The sequence below is a fragment of the Alexandromys fortis genome, unplaced genomic scaffold, assembly GCF_014885135.2.
Source record: "Alexandromys fortis isolate MF-2015 unplaced genomic scaffold, M_Fortis_MF-2015_v1.1 scaffold_5, whole genome shotgun sequence".
Taxonomy (NCBI): domain Eukaryota; kingdom Metazoa; phylum Chordata; class Mammalia; order Rodentia; family Cricetidae; genus Alexandromys; species Alexandromys fortis.
Window position 1 is genome coordinate 14865276 of NW_026067924.1, and position 18488 is coordinate 14883763.

General features: G+C 41.0%; 2 protein-coding genes across 2 annotated transcripts in view; both read right to left on the bottom strand.

Annotated features, from left to right (window-relative positions):
- The window catches only part of Kiaa0319 (KIAA0319 ortholog), a 50888-nt gene extending 48543 nt beyond the window's left edge, over window positions 1-2345 (bottom strand). The window contains exons 1-2 of the mRNA XM_050142725.1: window positions 2218-2345; window positions 1140-1244 (exon numbers count right to left, since the gene is read on the bottom strand). The gene's annotated coding sequence lies outside the window, so the exon portion shown is untranslated. The remainder of the gene's footprint in view (window positions 1-1139; window positions 1245-2217) is intronic.
- A 2550-nt stretch (window positions 2346-4895) lies between these two features.
- Tdp2 (tyrosyl-DNA phosphodiesterase 2) overlaps window positions 4896-18488 on the bottom strand; it is a 50288-nt gene continuing 36695 nt past the window's right edge. The window contains exons 3-7 of the mRNA XM_050142735.1: window positions 13274-13444; window positions 12524-12615; window positions 9220-9338; window positions 6941-7111; window positions 4896-5959 (exon numbers count right to left, since the gene is read on the bottom strand). Coding sequence (XP_049998692.1) covers window positions 5684-5959; window positions 6941-7111; window positions 9220-9338; window positions 12524-12615; window positions 13274-13444 — 829 coding nt within the window. The 3' untranslated portion in view covers window positions 4896-5683. The remainder of the gene's footprint in view (window positions 5960-6940; window positions 7112-9219; window positions 9339-12523; window positions 12616-13273; window positions 13445-18488) is intronic.

Sequence of the window (18488 nt, forward strand, 5' to 3'; positions counted from 1 at the left end):
CAAGTTCCAGGACAGACAGGGCTACACAGATAAACCCTGTCTCCAAACAAAACAAAACAAAAACAAAAAAGGGGGGGTTCTTAAAAAATTATTTGTGTACACATTATTAATTTTTTAAATGGACTTCTAAATTCAGATCCCAGCCCCTATGTCAGGAAGCTCACAACTTCCTGGAACCCTGACTGTAGCAGTTCAAGTTCCATGTGTGGCACCACACACACTCACACACACACACAAAGATAAAAATGCTGACTGAACAAAAAACAATGTGTTTACAATCTAGGCTCCACCCCTTGGGTTTGAGCAATCTTTGCAGCTCAGCCTATCATCTTATTTTAATTCTTATAGAAATCCCACTGAGTAGGTCTTACTAGTTTCTGTATTTTACAGAAGAGGAAGCTCGGGCTTAGAGGTTATAGAGTTTCTGTAATGTCAGGTTGCCACTAACAGCTGAGCCACAGCCCTAAGCATACCATCTTCCTCATCAGGCTGTCTATGCCCCTCAACTCTAGCCCCCAAAACAGACATCCCTACTTCTCCAGATTTGTTTAAAAAGAATGATTCTCTGTTTCCTGATGCGGTCAGGTAGGACGGTCGGGTGCTGCTGGTGGTAGTGGTGTTAAGTCAAGAGAAAAAAAAAAACATGTAAACATGTGCATTCTTTTAGAACTTACAGGTGCTCTCCTTCAGTCTTCTAAACTGTAAGGGTGTTAGCTGATTACTTGTATGTTACTGAAAGGAAGCGTGTGCCCTGCTTTGGCATTTTACACAGCAAAGACATCAGGGTGTACCTGTTACCTCTGGTTCTAAAAGTTCCTGCTACATGTTTTTTATATCTTTTTCAAACTGCACAGAATTTAGATTTCCCCCTGAGTTCTAAGTTTAGAACCGATCCGCTATCTCTACTTTGCCCCATCTGTATTAGGAATAAGTAAAATCAGCTGGGCAGTGGTGGTGCACGCCTTTAATCTCAGCACTCAGGAGGCAGAGGCAGGCGGATCTCTGTGAGTTGGAGGCCAGCCTGGTCTACAAAATGCAGTTCCAGGACAGTTAGAGCTACACAGAGAAACCCTGTCTCAAACAACAACAACAACAACAACAGAGAATAAGTAAAATCACAGCACAGAATAAGAACTTACACGTGCCCTGACTTCAGTAGTCTCACTTAAGAATTCTTCCAGGCACCATGCTGCATTTCAGGAATAAAGTAAGACACACGTCCACTCCAAAAGTTCGTGACTTTCCTAGGAAATGAGATCGGTAAGTCTTTTCTATTATTAACAAAAATATCACTCAACCTTTCTGTTCAAGCAGTGGAAACATATCAACATTTAACCCACAAACGAAAATGATCAGGAAACCAGCAATAAACATGAGCATGAATATGGTTGCACTGCTTTCTCCCTTCATCCAATTATGAGAACAAATGGTGCTGAGAATGATGACTAACGATTGCAGCTGTGTGCTCCTGGTAAATCTGTGCCGTTCCTTGGAGCGAATTCAAAGAGCAGAAAGAAAGCCTTTAAACAGCATGAAACTTCAGGTGACAATAAGGAGAGGCAATAAAGAATGCAGTCGGCAAATGGTGGCAAGGACCACGTCAACAGCCCTGAACCGAATTTAAAGGTAACAATTCTGAAGAACTGTCTAAAGTCTAAGTTATTCTAGTTGAAGGATTGGAAAGACTGCCAAGTCATGCGACTCTCCTGGACCGCTTTTCCTGGGTGTCCGGAGGAACCCTCGGAAGTGTGCCTCTTGGTTGTTTTCACCAGCATCACCTACCGGCTTGCTGTCTTCCCTAGCTGACACTTGGCCAGCTGGGTTGGGAGATGGGATTCTGCACCTGAGGTGGCTCTGGGGACACTAAAGCTGGGCACTGCTGGCTCCTGGCTCACTGGAGCTTCACTCACCACCTCACCGCCCAGTCTCACTAACACATTCACACCCTGCATCCCTAGGCAGAGGTAAAGCAGAATCCTAACTAGACCCTGGCTAGAAATTAGGGGATTTAGAGTCAAGATTGGAAACCTCTGATTACTGCATGGAGCAGATACGGAATGCATTTAGCAAATAACAGTACTGAATGAACTTTAAAAAAAAAAAAAAAAACCGATTCTTGGGTTTGAGGCTCCTTAGAGACCCAAGTCTCCCTGACTCCACCCTGCTGAGAACCCATCAATCAAAACAGGAACGCCCATGGCAAAGTGCGGTTCTTACCTCCATCCCCAGCAATCTCTAGGCTCCGCGATGAGCCTTACCGCCTAGCAGTTGGTGTCCAGTAGGGACACCTGCGAGGCACACCTGCAGGCGACACCTGCCTGCCCCTGCGCCTACTTGGACGCTGGTGATTCAGCAAGCCTTTCCGCCTCCCGGGTTACCAGGGCGACGCACACGCACGCGCACACACGCCCCTAGGGATGGCCTGTACTGCAGCCTGCATTACTAAGCAGAGGGACTTCTGTGTTTGTTTCCCTACTCGGGTCCCCCTCCCCACCTCTTCCCGGTCATGGTTCCAAAATGTTGAGGGGTTGGACAAGTCTTCCAGGAAAATGCTCCGTCCGGGCAACACGCAACTGCCTAGCGCAGACTCCTTAAGCCAAGACACCCGGCTATTCAAGCCTTGTTTTCTGCCTAGCCTTTGAGAGTTCCTCCCAGCCTCAATGTAATTTATTTTCCTGGTTTTGAGAACTGCTCTCAGACCAAGGATGGAAACCTGAGCCCACGTCGACACAGACCAATTCTGTACTTTGCAAGGTTAAAAGGATGCCGGGTGCATTTTGAGGCATGTGTCCTCTAGTGAGAATCTGAGCTAGAGGAAATGGATGGAGCACTATTCCTTTTATTTTAACACTATAATAAGGACACCAAACTATCTAGGTACTAGTAAGGAGGAGCAGAAGGGGTGGGTGGATTATTCCTTACACTTTCCACCGTCGTGGTTTAAAGACAGAGCTGCACACCGGGGGGGGGGGGGGGGCCTCGATTGGCACCTTTGTGGAGACACCTCAGACAAGTTACAAACCTGCTCAATGTTTTCTGTTACCAAACGGAGATTGAGCCAGGAGCAGTAGTACACTAGTAATACCAGAAGGCACGAGGGTGAGGTGGGAGCAGGGCTACACAATGACACTGTTTCAAACAATAATGAACAAGTCAGACATGGTGAGGCAGTCAGGATGACCACCGAGTCTGAAGCTACCCTGGTGCATCTAGCAAGTTCTAGGCCAAGCCAGGCTATGTAGTGAGACTTTCTAATGGGAAGGTGAGGTGAGAGGGCTCAGCCAGTAATGCACTCAACTTACCAGGTCTGATGACCTAAGTCAGATAGGTCCCTGAGACCTATATAAAAATGGAAGATTCCACACACTGCCCTCAGGCCTCCACATATACTTATAGACATTGTACAGATGAAAGCACCATATAGGAAGAGAGTGGGAACTAATGGAGATAATGAACCATTGAGGAGGTGAAGGAGAGTGGGTGTGTAAGACTGAGGAAGGTGCACACCTTTAATCTCTCCTCTCAAGTTGTTTAAAGTCAACATGGTCGACAAAGGGAGTCCTGGGATAGACATGGCTACACAGGGAAATCCTGACTCGAAAAACCAGTAAGGAAAGGAAGGCTGAGAGGGATAAAAGTAAGCATGGACTAATAAGTAGGAAAAAATAATTCCGTCACTAAACGGACATTGAAGGACAACAGCAAACCTATCTACCTCCTCCTCTCATGATACATCTTTAATGATAGAGAAGTGATGCAGACAGTGAAGAAATTCAGGAGGCAGGCTGTGACAAAGTTGGAAATAATTACAACAGTGTACAAGTCTCCCACCATGACAGATTTAGGAGCAAGACAGAGTAAGATGAAGTCATGAGCACATACTGATGGAGAGAAGTCAATTGAACATCCTTACAGATGACAACTGCAAAAGGACCCACTTTCAACTTCTTCCCCCTCCAAAACAACCAACTGGAGCATCGCAAAAAAAAAAAATCACTATCTTTCATTTGCACACACATCATGGAGGCACTGGAGGAAATGCCAGCCTCCTGGTATTCAGTGGACATTCACTGACCTCCCATTAGCTGCCAGGCAGGTTCAAAGGGAAAATTTCAGGAATCCATAGTTTTTTTTTTTTCCTGATTGTTTGCCAGGACATTTTTCACATAAAATCATGGAACTATCGTAATTTGAAGGGACAAAGTCAAGTTCAAGGAGGTTAAAATACAATGCACACATGGATGGCAAAATCTGTGTTTACCAAAGGCGGCGGGGGCACAGCTCATCACTGGCCTCGTGATGTGGCTCAGTGGCAGAACAATTGTCTGCTACCAATTTTGAGTTGGAATTTCACTAAAGATAGAAGTTTTTGTTTTCTGCTTAAATTAAAAAAACAAAAAAAAACCTAAGGGTATTGCAAATTACTAGGTTCTCTAGTGTTTTAGTTTAAAAACTATTGCCCAACAAAGACTACAGGTTTTTTTCTCTTCTCCTGACTTATATTTTGTCGAAAGTAATAAACAAGGAAAGCATTTCAGTTACATAACAGAAATTATACTTTCATGTTTTTGTAACAAACTGAAGGTCTAATAGTATAATACATCACACATTTCATATTGTGACCTTTTAAACTTAATTGTACCAAGCAAGAAAGCACCATCCTCCACTACCACACTGCTCTTTCAAGTGAACTTTTTGTTTTTGCCTGGGTCTTACTGTGTAGCCCAGGCCAGCCTTAAACTAATGGCAATCCTCTTGCCATAGCGTTTACAGTGCTGGGGATTTAATATAATAAAACACACAGATTTCTTGGTGATTCCAACTGAAGAGCAACTTCTGAGGAAGGCTGTAGAACAACAAATCCCATCATGGACAGAGAAATCATACTCGTCACACACAGGTTCAACGCTTTATTTACAGTACATCTTTGCTTTACAGAACACTTTTTTAAAATGCATTTTTTATTCACTTCCTAAAAAGTATCTCCATCTTACTAGTAACAATAACAGAAGGGTACTTTTCTTCATGAATTTTTCTCTAAGAAACAATTCCCATGTTGCTTAAGCTGTGTGTAATCATTACCAAGCTTAACTGTATCACTTATCAGGAAAAAAATTAACATTAATCAGAAGTTATTGGAATTAAAGTGCAAATTTAACTCATCACTAAGTCAATTATACTATCAGCTGACAAGAATTAAGTCTGATATACAACACATCATCTAATGCAGATGGCCATGGCTTTTTCACTTAAGTTTCTGAGCTTATAAAACATAAGGCACAATGCGGTCTCAAGAATTCAGTAGCTTGCTTTTTCTCTTGATAAAATGGTTTAATATTATTTTGGAGCCTAACAATCCTAACAGTAGTTTTGTGACAATTAGCCCTGAGACAATATGGCCACTACTTGAAATCCTTATGGCAGCAATGAGCACTGTTACGAGCTGAGTGGCTGTATTCCTTCAACAAAGGTTCACACATTCTGAGCGCAAGCATGCTTTGATTACAAACACCAATTTTTAATTCTCAGGACACAAGCTGCAAAGCAAAATGTAACCGCTTTTGCTGTACTAATGAACCAGTTTGTTAATTCTTGTGTGTAATACCTAGCTTTCCTGAAAGATTGAGATTTACATGAATCCAGAACTACTGCAAACATATAAAGTTCAAATTTGGAAAGCTTTTCACGACACTACATTCAAGTTGCAGAGGAGACCCCAGTGATCACTAGGAAATCTACCACAATCCAGTTTTTCCAACCCAATAAGGTCTAAACTTTTGGGAATAAGGCGGCCCTCCTCTGCTTTGAAAAATATTCGATCAAAGCGATGCTTACAAGGAGCAGGAATCCCGAGATTAGTATTTTTTCTTGTATCCCATGTATACTGGCAATGTTTAGGTTTGCCCAAAAATTCCCAGGCATCAAAAACATTCTCAGGTAAACCACCACATTTGATAACCTAGAAAAGAAAAAGAATACCAGGTAAGATTCATATATTCACACACACCACAATTTAAAATGTGTTTAATATTATCAACTATAATGCAACTTTTTATTTTATTTTTAATATTTTTGGGTTTCTGAGAACACACTATGTACACCAGACTGCCATTGAACTCACAGAGATCTACCTGCCTGTATTTCCCAAGTGCTGGGATTAAAGGCATGTACTACTATGCCTACAAATTACATTTTAAAAAACAATAAAAAATAAACAAACCACACTCGAATAATACTATTTTTCTTTCCCCCATTCATATGACACAATTTACAATTTTATGGCTGGTAAGGCAGGATAGCAGTTAACTACAGGGTTGGCATTAGTGACACATCAGGTTCAATCTCCATCAACACAAAAAGTTTCTATGTGTGGTAGAGAACACACCTGACCACTTCAATCATTTCTTCAGTTCCAGCCTAGGGACCCACATGGTGGAAAGAGAGAACCAAGTCTCAAAAGTTCTGCTATGACTACCATGTACACATTCAAAATGAAATTCTAATATTTTTATCTGAAAAATCTCATTATACAGAAAAAACAGAATTAAAAACAAAATCCTAGAGCTGTAGGTCAGCAGTGTTGTCTAGCATGTAGGAGGCCCTAGGTTCTATAAACAAATGTAAGTTTTAAAAAAGTTAATTTCAACTCAGAATAGAATTAGGCCTTCTTGAACCTAGGGAAGCTACAAATACCCTAAATCTTTTTAAAGCTCTTCTAATTATTATTTTATTGATAATTATCCAACATATTTATTGCTTTATATTGCCGATAGCACACGTAGTAAGATTTCCCTTAATAGTGTAAAGACCTGCTTTTATATAAAAACCACACAGTGTTTTCTACCGTGTATTTCCAAATCCATACCTTAGATAAAGCAAACCAAGTTAGTTTCCACAACAATAGTCTCCCCACAAACAGTGAACCAACTCTGTTACTCACTTCTTGATCTCTTAAATTTGTATCTCCTGCAAATAGAACAGTAGTTGAATCTGGAACCTCTTGCATTTTCTGAAAAACCGTTTTTAATTGACTCATTCGTTCAGCAGAATGTTCTCTGGTGCTCTCCAAATGGGACGTCATGAGGCAGAATTCATTTCCACCAACACTCACCTACAACAGGATAATTACAATGGAACAGGCCACCGACCTCTGATCTGGTAACAGCAGACTAGTCAATCTGCTGGGATTTAGTTACTCAACTGAAACAATACAGTCAGCACAATCCTAGATGAAAAGAAGTACAAGGTGCCAACCCTAGCCATGACAACTATTTAGCAAGCAAGAACTAGTCACAAAGTACCTCTACTGAGCCCCTTCCCTGGAACCCCAGGCCATCGATGGCTCACACCTCTCCAGAATGCTACTACAAGACTAATATAAAAGGTCCCAAGCTGAAATAAAAGGACAGCTACGGATTTCCCCCTTCCATGTAGCCATGAGTTGCTTACTTGCAAGCACAAATAGTTCTTATTTATTGCTCTGTTAATCGCCTGACACAGATACTCAAAATCATTTGCAATTAAGATACTAATAAGATTGTGTTACAATGCCTACAGAATCATCCATTCTTCCAAACCTATAATCTGGATCCTGCCTATGTCTTAATCTCCCAGCGTACTCAACTACCTCTTCATACTCAGGATGGCTAGCACTGACTCTCAGCTCTGCAGGATCTAGAATCACCTAGAAGGAAATCTCTGGAAATGTCTGAGGAATATTCCAGATTAGGTTATTTAAACTGGAAAGACCACCCTAAATGTAAGGGGCACCAGTGTGAGATGGGCCCCTGGTGTGGGAGTGTCATATATCAATCTGTTGATTTCATTGGTTAATTAAAGAACTGCTTGCCCTGATAGGTTAAAGCATAGGTGGGAGAAGAAAACAGAATAGGATGCTGGGCGGAAGAGGAAGTGAGGTCAGACTCTGCTCTGCTCCTGGAGAGACCCCACAGCTCTGCTCTCTGGAGCAGAGACACCATGCTCAGCTCTCCCTGGCAGATTCACACAATGAAGCTCCTCCGACCCAGGATGGACGTAGGCTAAAATCTTCCCGGTAAGCACACCTTGGGGTGCTTACACAGATGATTAGAAATGGGCTAAATTAATATGTGAGAATTAGCCTAGAAGAGGCTAGATAGAAATGGGTCAAGCAGTTAAATGAATACAGTTTGTGTGTTGTGATTTCGGGCATGAGCTAGCCAAGCGGCCGGGGTGTTGGGGACACAGCCCCACCGCTCTTATTTCAACAGGCCCCAAACTGACAAAGGGGAAAGGAAACTTAACACTAACAGTCACTGCTCTGCTTTCTGACCGTGGACAACGTAACCAGCCGCTCCTGCCTTGCTCACTCCACGTGGCATCAGTATCCTCAAACAATGAGCCAAAGTAAAGCCTACTTTTCAAGGCTGCTTTTCTCAAGCATTGTCACATTAACGAGAAGAACAGCGGTGTCCATCACCCTAACAGAAACATAAACCTCATTCACACCCACAGGGTAACCCTGGCTGCAACTTGCAAAGGTCTGTCATGGGTGTTTGCATTCACACACGGGGTTAAAAAGAGAGGGGTGAGGGAACAAGCAAGCTGAGTACCACGTTTCTCCGACTCCTCCCTCCAAACCTACAGGACTGGCTGCTTCCCACTCCCTCCAGCAGGAGAAAGTGCTAGTGTTCCTTAGAGCTGTATGCTGTGTTCATCTTCCTCACTGCTCTAACAAGTTATTGGACAAATGTTCTCCTTGGCAACGCTGAAATACTCTCAAGAAAACATATGATCAGTTAAGAATCTAACTTTGCTAAGTTTCCTTGTATCTAAAATTATGTGGAAATCTAAGTGTTCTAAGACTATTTAAAATCACTTGCTTCACAAAACCGATAGCCTGAGATGGATACACAGAACCACAGTGGGAGGAGAAAACTGACTCCCAAAAGCTGTCTTCTGACCTCCAGACCCACACTTACAGACAGACATACACAACAGGACTTAAGGAACTGTCCCAGTGATATGGCTAAGCAGGTAAGGGCCCTGCTACAAAACCCTGAGTTTGATCCCTGAAACCTGTGGTAGAAAGAGAGACCTGAGTCCCCAAAGTCCTGACACACCACTGACACACTTACACGAATACTAAAAAGAATATCTACGTAAGGAATAAATTTACCTGTAAGGGCAATTCCTTCAAAAACACAAACAGGAAACCCACCTCCTAAAACTTAAACTTACGTTCACACAAAGAAGGTTTCTCATCATCTTAGTATTTGGAAATGGAACAATCTCTTGACTTTTAAATTTCACTCTTCCTTTCTTCAACAGTATAGCTGTGAAATATCCTTCTTCATTACCTTCAAACATTTATGGAAAAGAATTTAGGAAAGGTCAGGAGTATCTTCACTTTAACCACCAACTCCCCTACAGTTACAATGAGCAACATTATTTAAAGAGGATCAAATCCTTGAGATTCCATTTGAAGTAGGTGAACCAAGTGAATGTTTTCTGTTCCTTATCAAAGTTTAACCAGAGACACAAATGATATGTAAATAAGAATAGGATAGGATAGCATATGCCTCCATAGTATAATCTTTGTGTGAGCACAAGTTATATACCCATTAGGGACAAAGAAGGCTGGAGAAAAAGGAAGCAGGGGTGGGTAGAAAGCAGTATGGGTGCCAAAATTAATTAGCTGTTACCTGTCGAAACTGAGAATATTTAAAATCTAGAAGCTCACAAAAAGATTAGGAACAAAAGGCCAGTGAATCAAGTGTCCAACTTTTTTGTAAACCACAGAAGGCAAGTTGGTAGGTGTGTTCAACCAAAGTCTGGTAAATACTGAAACAAAAATCACCACCAAGGCAAGAGCCTAGTCTGGAGACAGAACAAACATGCTTGAATGTCTTCCCTTGTTCCTCATAGCCCAGAAACTACATTTTTCTTAAATTAAATTTTAGAGGCTCTACCAATTGTATCAAACCTGCAACCCCAGGCCATGTGAGTCCCAGGATAGCCACCATGAATGCTGCCCAATACATTCGTAGATGACATATTTCAATACCAAAACTCTGAATACACCCCACCACCTGCTGCTCAGCAGTGTCCCACAGAGAAAAGGAATGAGTTGCAGTACTCAGTTGAGTGCCCCATCCCCAACTTAGGAAGTATTCTTTAGCAACAAGAATGGCCTCAGATTAAAGACATAAATTTGATGCACCACAACTAGAAATCTCTCTACCACAGAACAAGCCATTTGACTATACAAAATTTATTTTCTATTAGTAAAATGCAGGGTTTAACCTCTCTCTTAGCAGGAATTCAAATGTGAACAAAGAGGCAAGAATCCGTATACATAAAGGAGCAGGTTTATGTGACATAAAAATACCAACGTAACACAACTAAAGAGAACAAAAAAGAGAAATGAGGCTGGGTGTGGCGGTGGACTCATGCAATCCTAGCACTCAGAGGAAGGAGGCAGGAAGATCTCAAGTTCAGGAACACAGGGAGCTTCTCAGAAGGAAGAAAAGAAAAAACATCACAAAAACACGGTTGGCTGGCTTCTGATAGATTCCAAAATCAAAATATCCTCATAAATACTGCACACTGTCAAACCAGAATCATGTCTTCAGGAACTCAATCATAACTCCTCCTTTATTCAAAGAAATATAGCAGGGGCTGGAGAGACGCTCGACAGTTAGGAGTATGGGCTGCTCTTCTAGAGGAACAGAAGATCATGGTAGCTCTCAACCATCTGTAATTCAAGTTCAGGGGATCCAACAACCTGTTCTGCCTTCCGTGGACACAAGGCACACAAGCGGTGCACAGATGTACATGCATGCATACATATATAGAGAAGAACATCTATACACATAACAAAGAAGTGTGGCTCACCAAATCAAAGACATGAAAACTTAAAATAGAAAAACAAAGCAGTGTATTGACACAAGATACTGCATCCATAAACCAAGTGCACATGCCATAAACTGTAAACAAGTGGCCTAATAATTAAATATGAAATACTATGAAAAATTATAGAAATAAAGGGTTTATGGAGTTTACAATGTAAGGAGGCTTCCAAAAAAGAAAAAGGGGGAAAAACAAAGAAGAAGAAGGAAGAAAGGAAGCATAGGGGATGGTAGGAAAATTAGATGAAAAACAAGGAAAGGGGAATGAAGACCTCCCAAACCTCTAACCAAACCCTCCAATAATCATCTGGTAGAATAAATGAAGAAAAGGTAGAAAGAACACCGGGGATAAAGCAGAGATCCTCAAACTTACTGATAATGAGACGGGAATGGGCAGAATCATACTGGCAGCTGACTGACCATTCTCAGAAACCAAAGTCATCGAATCAATGCTTTCAAATTTAGAAAACATTGCTTATGACCTAGAAACTTATATCCACTCAACTAACTACAAGGCTACAATACAGGCATTTTCAAATATGGTAAAATTAAAAATATAAAATCAAACAAACAAAAAAAACCCACTCTACTACTCATGTGCTTATCAAAGCAGGAAATGGCTCTAGCTGGGTGGGTGTGGTGGTATACACCTTTAACCTTTAATCCCAGCACAGGCAGAGAGAGAGAGAGAGAGAGAGAGAGAGAGAGAGAGAGAGAGAGAGAAGACAGCTTGGTGAGTTACAGACCTGCTTAATCTACATAGTGAGACCCTGTCTGGAGGAAAAAAAAATAAAGGCTGTGATGAAATGAGAGAAAAACGAGGGGAGAAGCATAGGATGCAGAATACAAAACCCAAAGTAACAGGCAAAAAGAACCCCAAAGATCATTCGTCCAAGAAATCAAACAAAGAGGGGGCAACAAATACCAAGAACTCTCTCCTTAGCACCTAGGAATCAAGTATAAACAAAATTAAAAACCAAAGACTATGTAAAATTGAAAGTCAACAGTATTCAGCTTAACAATTATAAGTTGTGGTCTGCTATAGCAAACATACTTAGCAAAGCCAAAATGAGAGAAAAACTAAAATTATACTGGGAAAGGAATAAAAAGAAATTAAAGAATTTTGAGAAAATATAAGAATTTTGTAATTATCACATTTAAAATTCATAACAACTGAGAGGGGTATGTTTACGTAGCAAGGCAGCAGAGCTCTATTTGCCATATATAAAACCCTGAGAAGAAACAGAAACAAATGGAATTCCTACCAATTCGATTTTACTAAATACACAAGAATGAAACTTTAAAACTTTATTTTCCTAAAAAGAAATATTCATCTATTCTACATGGGAAGTAGAAAAAGACAGGATCTCCTGAGTAAATAGGGAGCATGGGATCAGGGAAGAGGGCAGAAGGGGAGAAAAGAGGAAAGGTGGGGAGCAGAGAACAATATATAGCTCAAATAAAAAAAATTTTAAAAAGAAACATTCATTTCGATCATTTTTCCATTTATTAACATTAAGCTATAAAATAATCTATAAATCTTTTAAATAAATCATGTGTCTTGCTTATTTTCCTCAACTGATCTATTTTTCAAAGAAAAAGGCAATTCAGATGGCAAGAGAAGCATTCACTACCTGTAATAATTTTGTAGCCTCTTGCTCTCTTCTTTAGGTAGGCCCAATATGGAAGAATAACTTCCTGTAGAAATACCACATCTGGACTGTACCTAATTAAAAAGATCAATATAACAAAAACACGAGGATATTATTTATTTTCAGTTACCTAGAAAAATCACAAAACATATAAGCAACTGTTACCCTACATGACCCCTAGTACTCAATGTTATACTGACCTTTATCTGTGTTATTTAAAACACAATACCATAGTGACCGATTAAAAATGGGCTGGATGTGTAGTTCAGGGACAGAGCACCTGCCTAACAAGGCTGAGTTCAATTCCAGCACCCCTCTACATATCACCCCGGTGGAATTAAAATGGAAAGCATTATATCCACTACACTGAGAGTTTTCAATGATCATATACATCAACACAAGTATTCAATGTTCCCTCTTCAGATTCTCTTAAAAAGCTGTGCAGTGAGAACTTCAGTGCTTTACCAAGGCCAGAAACAGATAGTGAGGGCACCTTTCATTTCATATCAGTAATTATAGACAAAACTTACTATGTAGCCGGGCGATGGTGGCGCACGCCTTTAATCCAAGCACTCGGGAGGCAGAGGCAGGCGGATCTCTGTGAGTTCGAGACCAGCCTGGTCTACAGAGCTAGTTCCAGGACAGGCTCCAAAGCCACAAATTTCAACTCTTGCTTTATAGAGCCATTAGCACACTGATCACAGTCACTACCACAGAAGTGACAATACTTACAAAGCTAGGGAGGAACACACCCCTCGAGCCCTCTCCGGCAAATTGTTTCTATCTAATCCATCAATATTCCAGGTAATGAAAGAGATAGTGCTGCTGTCTTCTTGAGGAGTTCCAGATGGACTGGTTTCTAAAATGGTGGTATCATCTGAATCCTCGTTGGTTAGATTAACACTGGAAAGATCAAAATAAAGGTTTTTTAAAAAAAAAAAAAACTACAAATTGCAAATTGTTGTATTTAGGGGCTATGGCAGTAACTCAGCTGTCACCCCCACACACATTAAACACTGGAAGTTGTGGCATGCTTATAACTCAACACCAGGAGGCTGAGAACAACAGATACCTGAGACCTGGTTTACCCTAAAGGATGAGTCCATGGTCCCAGTGGGAGACTGTCTTAAGAAACAAGGAGCACTACTCCTGAAGAACCCAAATCTGACTTCTGGCTTCCAACACGCCCTCTCAACATGAATCTTGCTGTATCTGTTGCCCTCAGTTTGAAGAAACAGACTGATCATTCCTAATTAGAAAATCCATATTCTAAATTACCTCGGCTCAGATATTGGCCCCAAGCACTTCAGATAATGGATACTTATCCTATAACTAATTTTCTTTGGCAAATCCTAAGAGTCTATAGAAAATACACAGTTGGGCTGGAGATGGAGCTTAGTGGGTAAAGGTGCTTGCTGTCAGCCTAGTGGCCCGAGTTCAACCTCCAGAACCCACATGATGGGGACAACTGCAAGTTGTCTCTGCCTCCATGTGCTGGCATGTGTGTCTGTCCCTAGAGGGAACAATTTCTTCCAGAGTGAGTTGTTTCAAAAGCTTGACCGTGATTACTTTGGCTTCTTGTTTCATGATGATCCACCTACAAGCATACTAACCATCCATCTGCGCATGGCCTCAAGGAACAGCTTTCTTCAAAGCAGTCAGCTTTAAGAACTTGGATAACTTTTGATTCTTACAACAGTTATCTACTTTTAAAACTGAAGAGCAATAAAAAAGAATCCCTATCTAACTATGCACCCAAATTCTCTAAATGAGAACATTTTCTTTGTAACAATTACTTACCTTGGTTTCTTTCCAAACCACTTACTTCCATCCTTCCCTAGAAACTTGCTTATATACACCCCCTACAACCTATGAACATTACCACCAATATATCATCTTTTAATATCTTTTAACTGGAACATTTTTTTAGTCTCTCTCATGAGTGACATTTTTGAGGATTGCAGGCCACTTGTCCTATAGAACATCCTCCAGTTAAGCCTGATATTGTCTTACAACTGTATAAAGGTTATGCACTGTGAGGCAGGAATGAAGCATAGTCGTGTGTCCCAATGCATAATTAAGGTGTTAATCAAATTTCCCCACTGCAAAGTACTGATCCTCCCCACTTTCTACTCAGTATTTTGTGGGTTTTGACTCTGTGAGCATCTTTTTTAAATTCTACTTTCATCCCCATTTTATTATCCACTGATTGTACATATGTGGAAGTCATTCTGTAGTTCTCAAAGGCTTTTTGTAACTCCTCAAACCTTGGCCATTTAGCAGTTTGAATTCTACAATAGTCATTTGTCTTATCAACAGCTGGACTTACTTAAATATGGACTCCTATTTTATTGTGCAGACTACAACTTGTTTCTAATCACCCTACTGTTCATTCTCTCTGCTTTTACATTGGTTCCTATGTTTTTCTGGGATATTTCCAATGTTTTCTGGGTACGCCCTTACTTTTTAGCACTGTAGATTATTCCAAGTTCATCCTCTACCTCACTTACCCCTGCTCTAGAATCAGTCATCTTCTCCTTTTTTAGTGAAGAATAATTAGAGGCCTAGGTCTTGGTGCCAGGATAATTCAATGCCAATATAAACAGTAACAACAGCCTCTTTGAGACAGGGTCTCACAATGTATACCTGCTGACTTCAAAATTAATAAGCCTCCTTCAACATCTGAGTACATGCCCAGGCTATACCCTAGGAGTCACCATGTAGCCCAAGCTAGTCTCAAACCCTTGGCAATCCTAATCCTGCCTCAGCTTCCCAAGTAGCATATACTATCACATCCAGATTGAATCACCTTCTGTGTTGCAAGGAACTGCATACTTGTTTTGGCTGCCCAGAACCAAAATAATGACACAGAAATTCCAATAATTAAATCACTGCTTCGCACATTAGCTCTAACTTCTTATTGGCTAATGCTTACATATGAATTTAACCCATCTCCATTAATCGTGTATCACCATGAGGTAGTGGCCTACCTGGAAAGTTTCAACAGGTCTGTCTCCGACTGAGGATCCATGGCGTCTCTCCAACTTTGCCCTTCTTTCTCCCAGCATTCAGTCCAGTCCTCCCCGCCTACCTTAGTTCTTCCCTATCAACGGGCCAAGGCAGTTTCGTTATTCATTAACCAAGAAAATCAACACACAGACAGAAGGACCTCCAACACCATTTTCCCATTTCCCTAAGTTTTGGTCTATCAACAGACCAAGGCAGTTTCTTTATTCATTAAACACGAAAAGCAACACACAGACAGAAAGACCTCCCACACCACTTCTGTATTCACAAAAATAATTTTAATTAGTTAATTAATTTGATTTTGGATTTTTGAGACAGGGTTTCTCTGTGTACTAGTTCTAACTTTCCAGAAACCTAATTCTGGAGACCAGGTTGGCCTTAAACTCACAGAGATATGTATGCCTTGTCCGGTCAAAAATAATTTTAAAGAGCACCAAAAACTGTGTTTAATGCCAGATTCCACTTGGAGTTTTACCAATCTGAAAAGGCTTTCTCACTCAACATTCAATACTACACTTTTTCTGTAGCCTTGCCAAAAAGAAAGGGCTAGGTCATTTCAGAACTTTGTCAAATATGTTAGGGCCCCCATTTCTATTGAAAACATGTGACTGAATAGATGGCTCAGTACTTAGGAACAGTTGTTCTTGCAGAGGACTTGGGTTCAGTTCCTAGAACTGTGTTGCTTTTAACTAAGTCTCTATCACTCTACTTTATTAATAAAGACTCAGGAGCCAGATGCTGGGGTAAAAACCTGCTAGCTCAGAGAAACAGAGAAAGCACCCAGATGTTTCCTCCCACAGTCTTCCCAGACTTTCTCTTATGCCATCCAAGAAAGAAAAAAATTCCTCCAATGGGAGTATCCCCATTTTTACTTCCTCACTACCTCCTGACTTCCTCCTACTGGCTTTTTCCTGTCAATTGATTGCTTACTCTGCCTCTCAACCCATGGTTGATTTTATTTAACCCTGTTTTAATATTCAAGCAGAAAAATCTCTTGGATTAAAGGTGTGTGCTAGGGCTGAGCCACATCATAGCTAAAAACAAGTTCTTCCAGTAAACAAAGAAATCTCAGGGGTCATAGTGTGATCAAATATCCTACAACAGAAAAATAATCAAGGGTGACTCATAAATGTTTATAACCCAGTTTCAAGGGTTCAGATGGCCTCTTTTGGCCCCTGTGGACACCTGCATAAAACGAAGCTTGTTCAGTGTGCACATCGCGTGCACACACACCCCTTTAAAAACAAAAGCATTAAAAGCAGGATCACACACGTGTCATTTCTTCCATAATTTGCACTTCAAAATTCAAATAGTATGCTATTTGTGGTGTGGGAGAATTATCTGTATTCTGTCAATCATGTATTTTAATAAAACGCTGATTGGCCAGGCAGGAAGTATAGGCAGGAAAACCAGACAGGAAGGAGAGATGGAAAAAAGAGAACAGGAGTATTCTGGGAAGCAGGAAGCTCCCATTCCCATTCCAGCCCAGACCACCGAGAAGCAAGATGTAATCTGCCCAGCTGAAAGGTACTGAGCCACGTGGCTAACGTAGATAAGAACAATGGGTTAATATAAGCTATAAAAGTTAACAAGAAGCCTGAGCTAATGGTCCAATCAGGTTTATAACTTATGGAGATCTCTATGTGATTTTTTGGGGGGCTTGCCGGCTGTGGGGTATTGGGCAGGACAGAAACCCCAACAAGCAGGCCCTCCATGTTACATGTTTGTTCTTCCATTTTACTATAACATAGTTTTGTGCCTGCTATTTACGCAGCATCTATAACATGTAAGGAAAAATTATGAGAAATGAATTACATTCCAAAAATGAAACACAAAACGGAAAAAAAAAAAAAACTCTAAATGTGATGCTGAATTAAAAACCTTTAAGTATCTGAAAGGCCTAGTCAGCCTTACATGCATCATCTGTTGACCTCTTCAACACAGGAATCTGTCACTGATACCTTGGGCTCTATGCTCTAATTCAGGGCTCCTCAACTTTAAACAATCTGAAATCTTGACAAAAAGCAGATTCTCATTCAATGGGTCTAGTATTGGAGCCTAAATCTGCATGTCCAACAGAATCCCAAATGGTGGAATGTAGCTCACTCAGGGTCCATATTCTAAGTAATAAGGCTATAGGATACAACCTATTACTCCTAACTCTTTAGATTTTTTATTTTTTTATTTTTTTTTATTTTTTTTTTTTTTGGTTTTTCGAGGCAGGGTTTCGCTGTTGCTTTGGAGCCTGTCCTGGAACTAGCTCTGTAGACCAGGCTGGTCTCGAACTCACAAAGATCCGCCTGCCTCTGCCTCCCCCCGAGTGCTGGGATTAAAGGTGTGCGCCACCACCGCCCGGCGATCTTTAGATCTTTTCAAGACAGAAAAGGTCACAGGTTTGAATATGGCTCAGGTGTCAAAGTCTGACAGGCCATTTAAGAAATCCTCCCTCCAATAGGATGGAGATTCCAAGAAGTTCTCTAACTTACACACAGTGGCACTCACTCATGCACACAAACAATTAAGGAGGGAGGAAAGGGCCAAAAAGTCACTAATGGATGACCGGAATCCACGCAGTTATTATCTCTGGGAAGTGGGGTCCCAGCACTTTTTTAAAAAAAAAAAATCTCTCCAAGTAATTTCAGCACAACTGTTTTATGAGGATTTCCCATCTCCTCTGACATGGACAGTAAATTCCCCTGTAAGGGGCTTTAGCTGTAGTCTTCAGAAAGCAGCACAAACCTGGAGTCAGGGCACTGAAACAATAGGAACAGCATACACTGAAAATGAGTACTGAGCCTGGCATCCTTCTAGTACCCCAGAGGCTGAGGCAGGAGGATTGCCAGAACCCCAATGCCAGCCTGGACTACACACTATGTTCTAGATGAACTTGTGAGACCCTGTCTCAAAGAAATAAACAGAA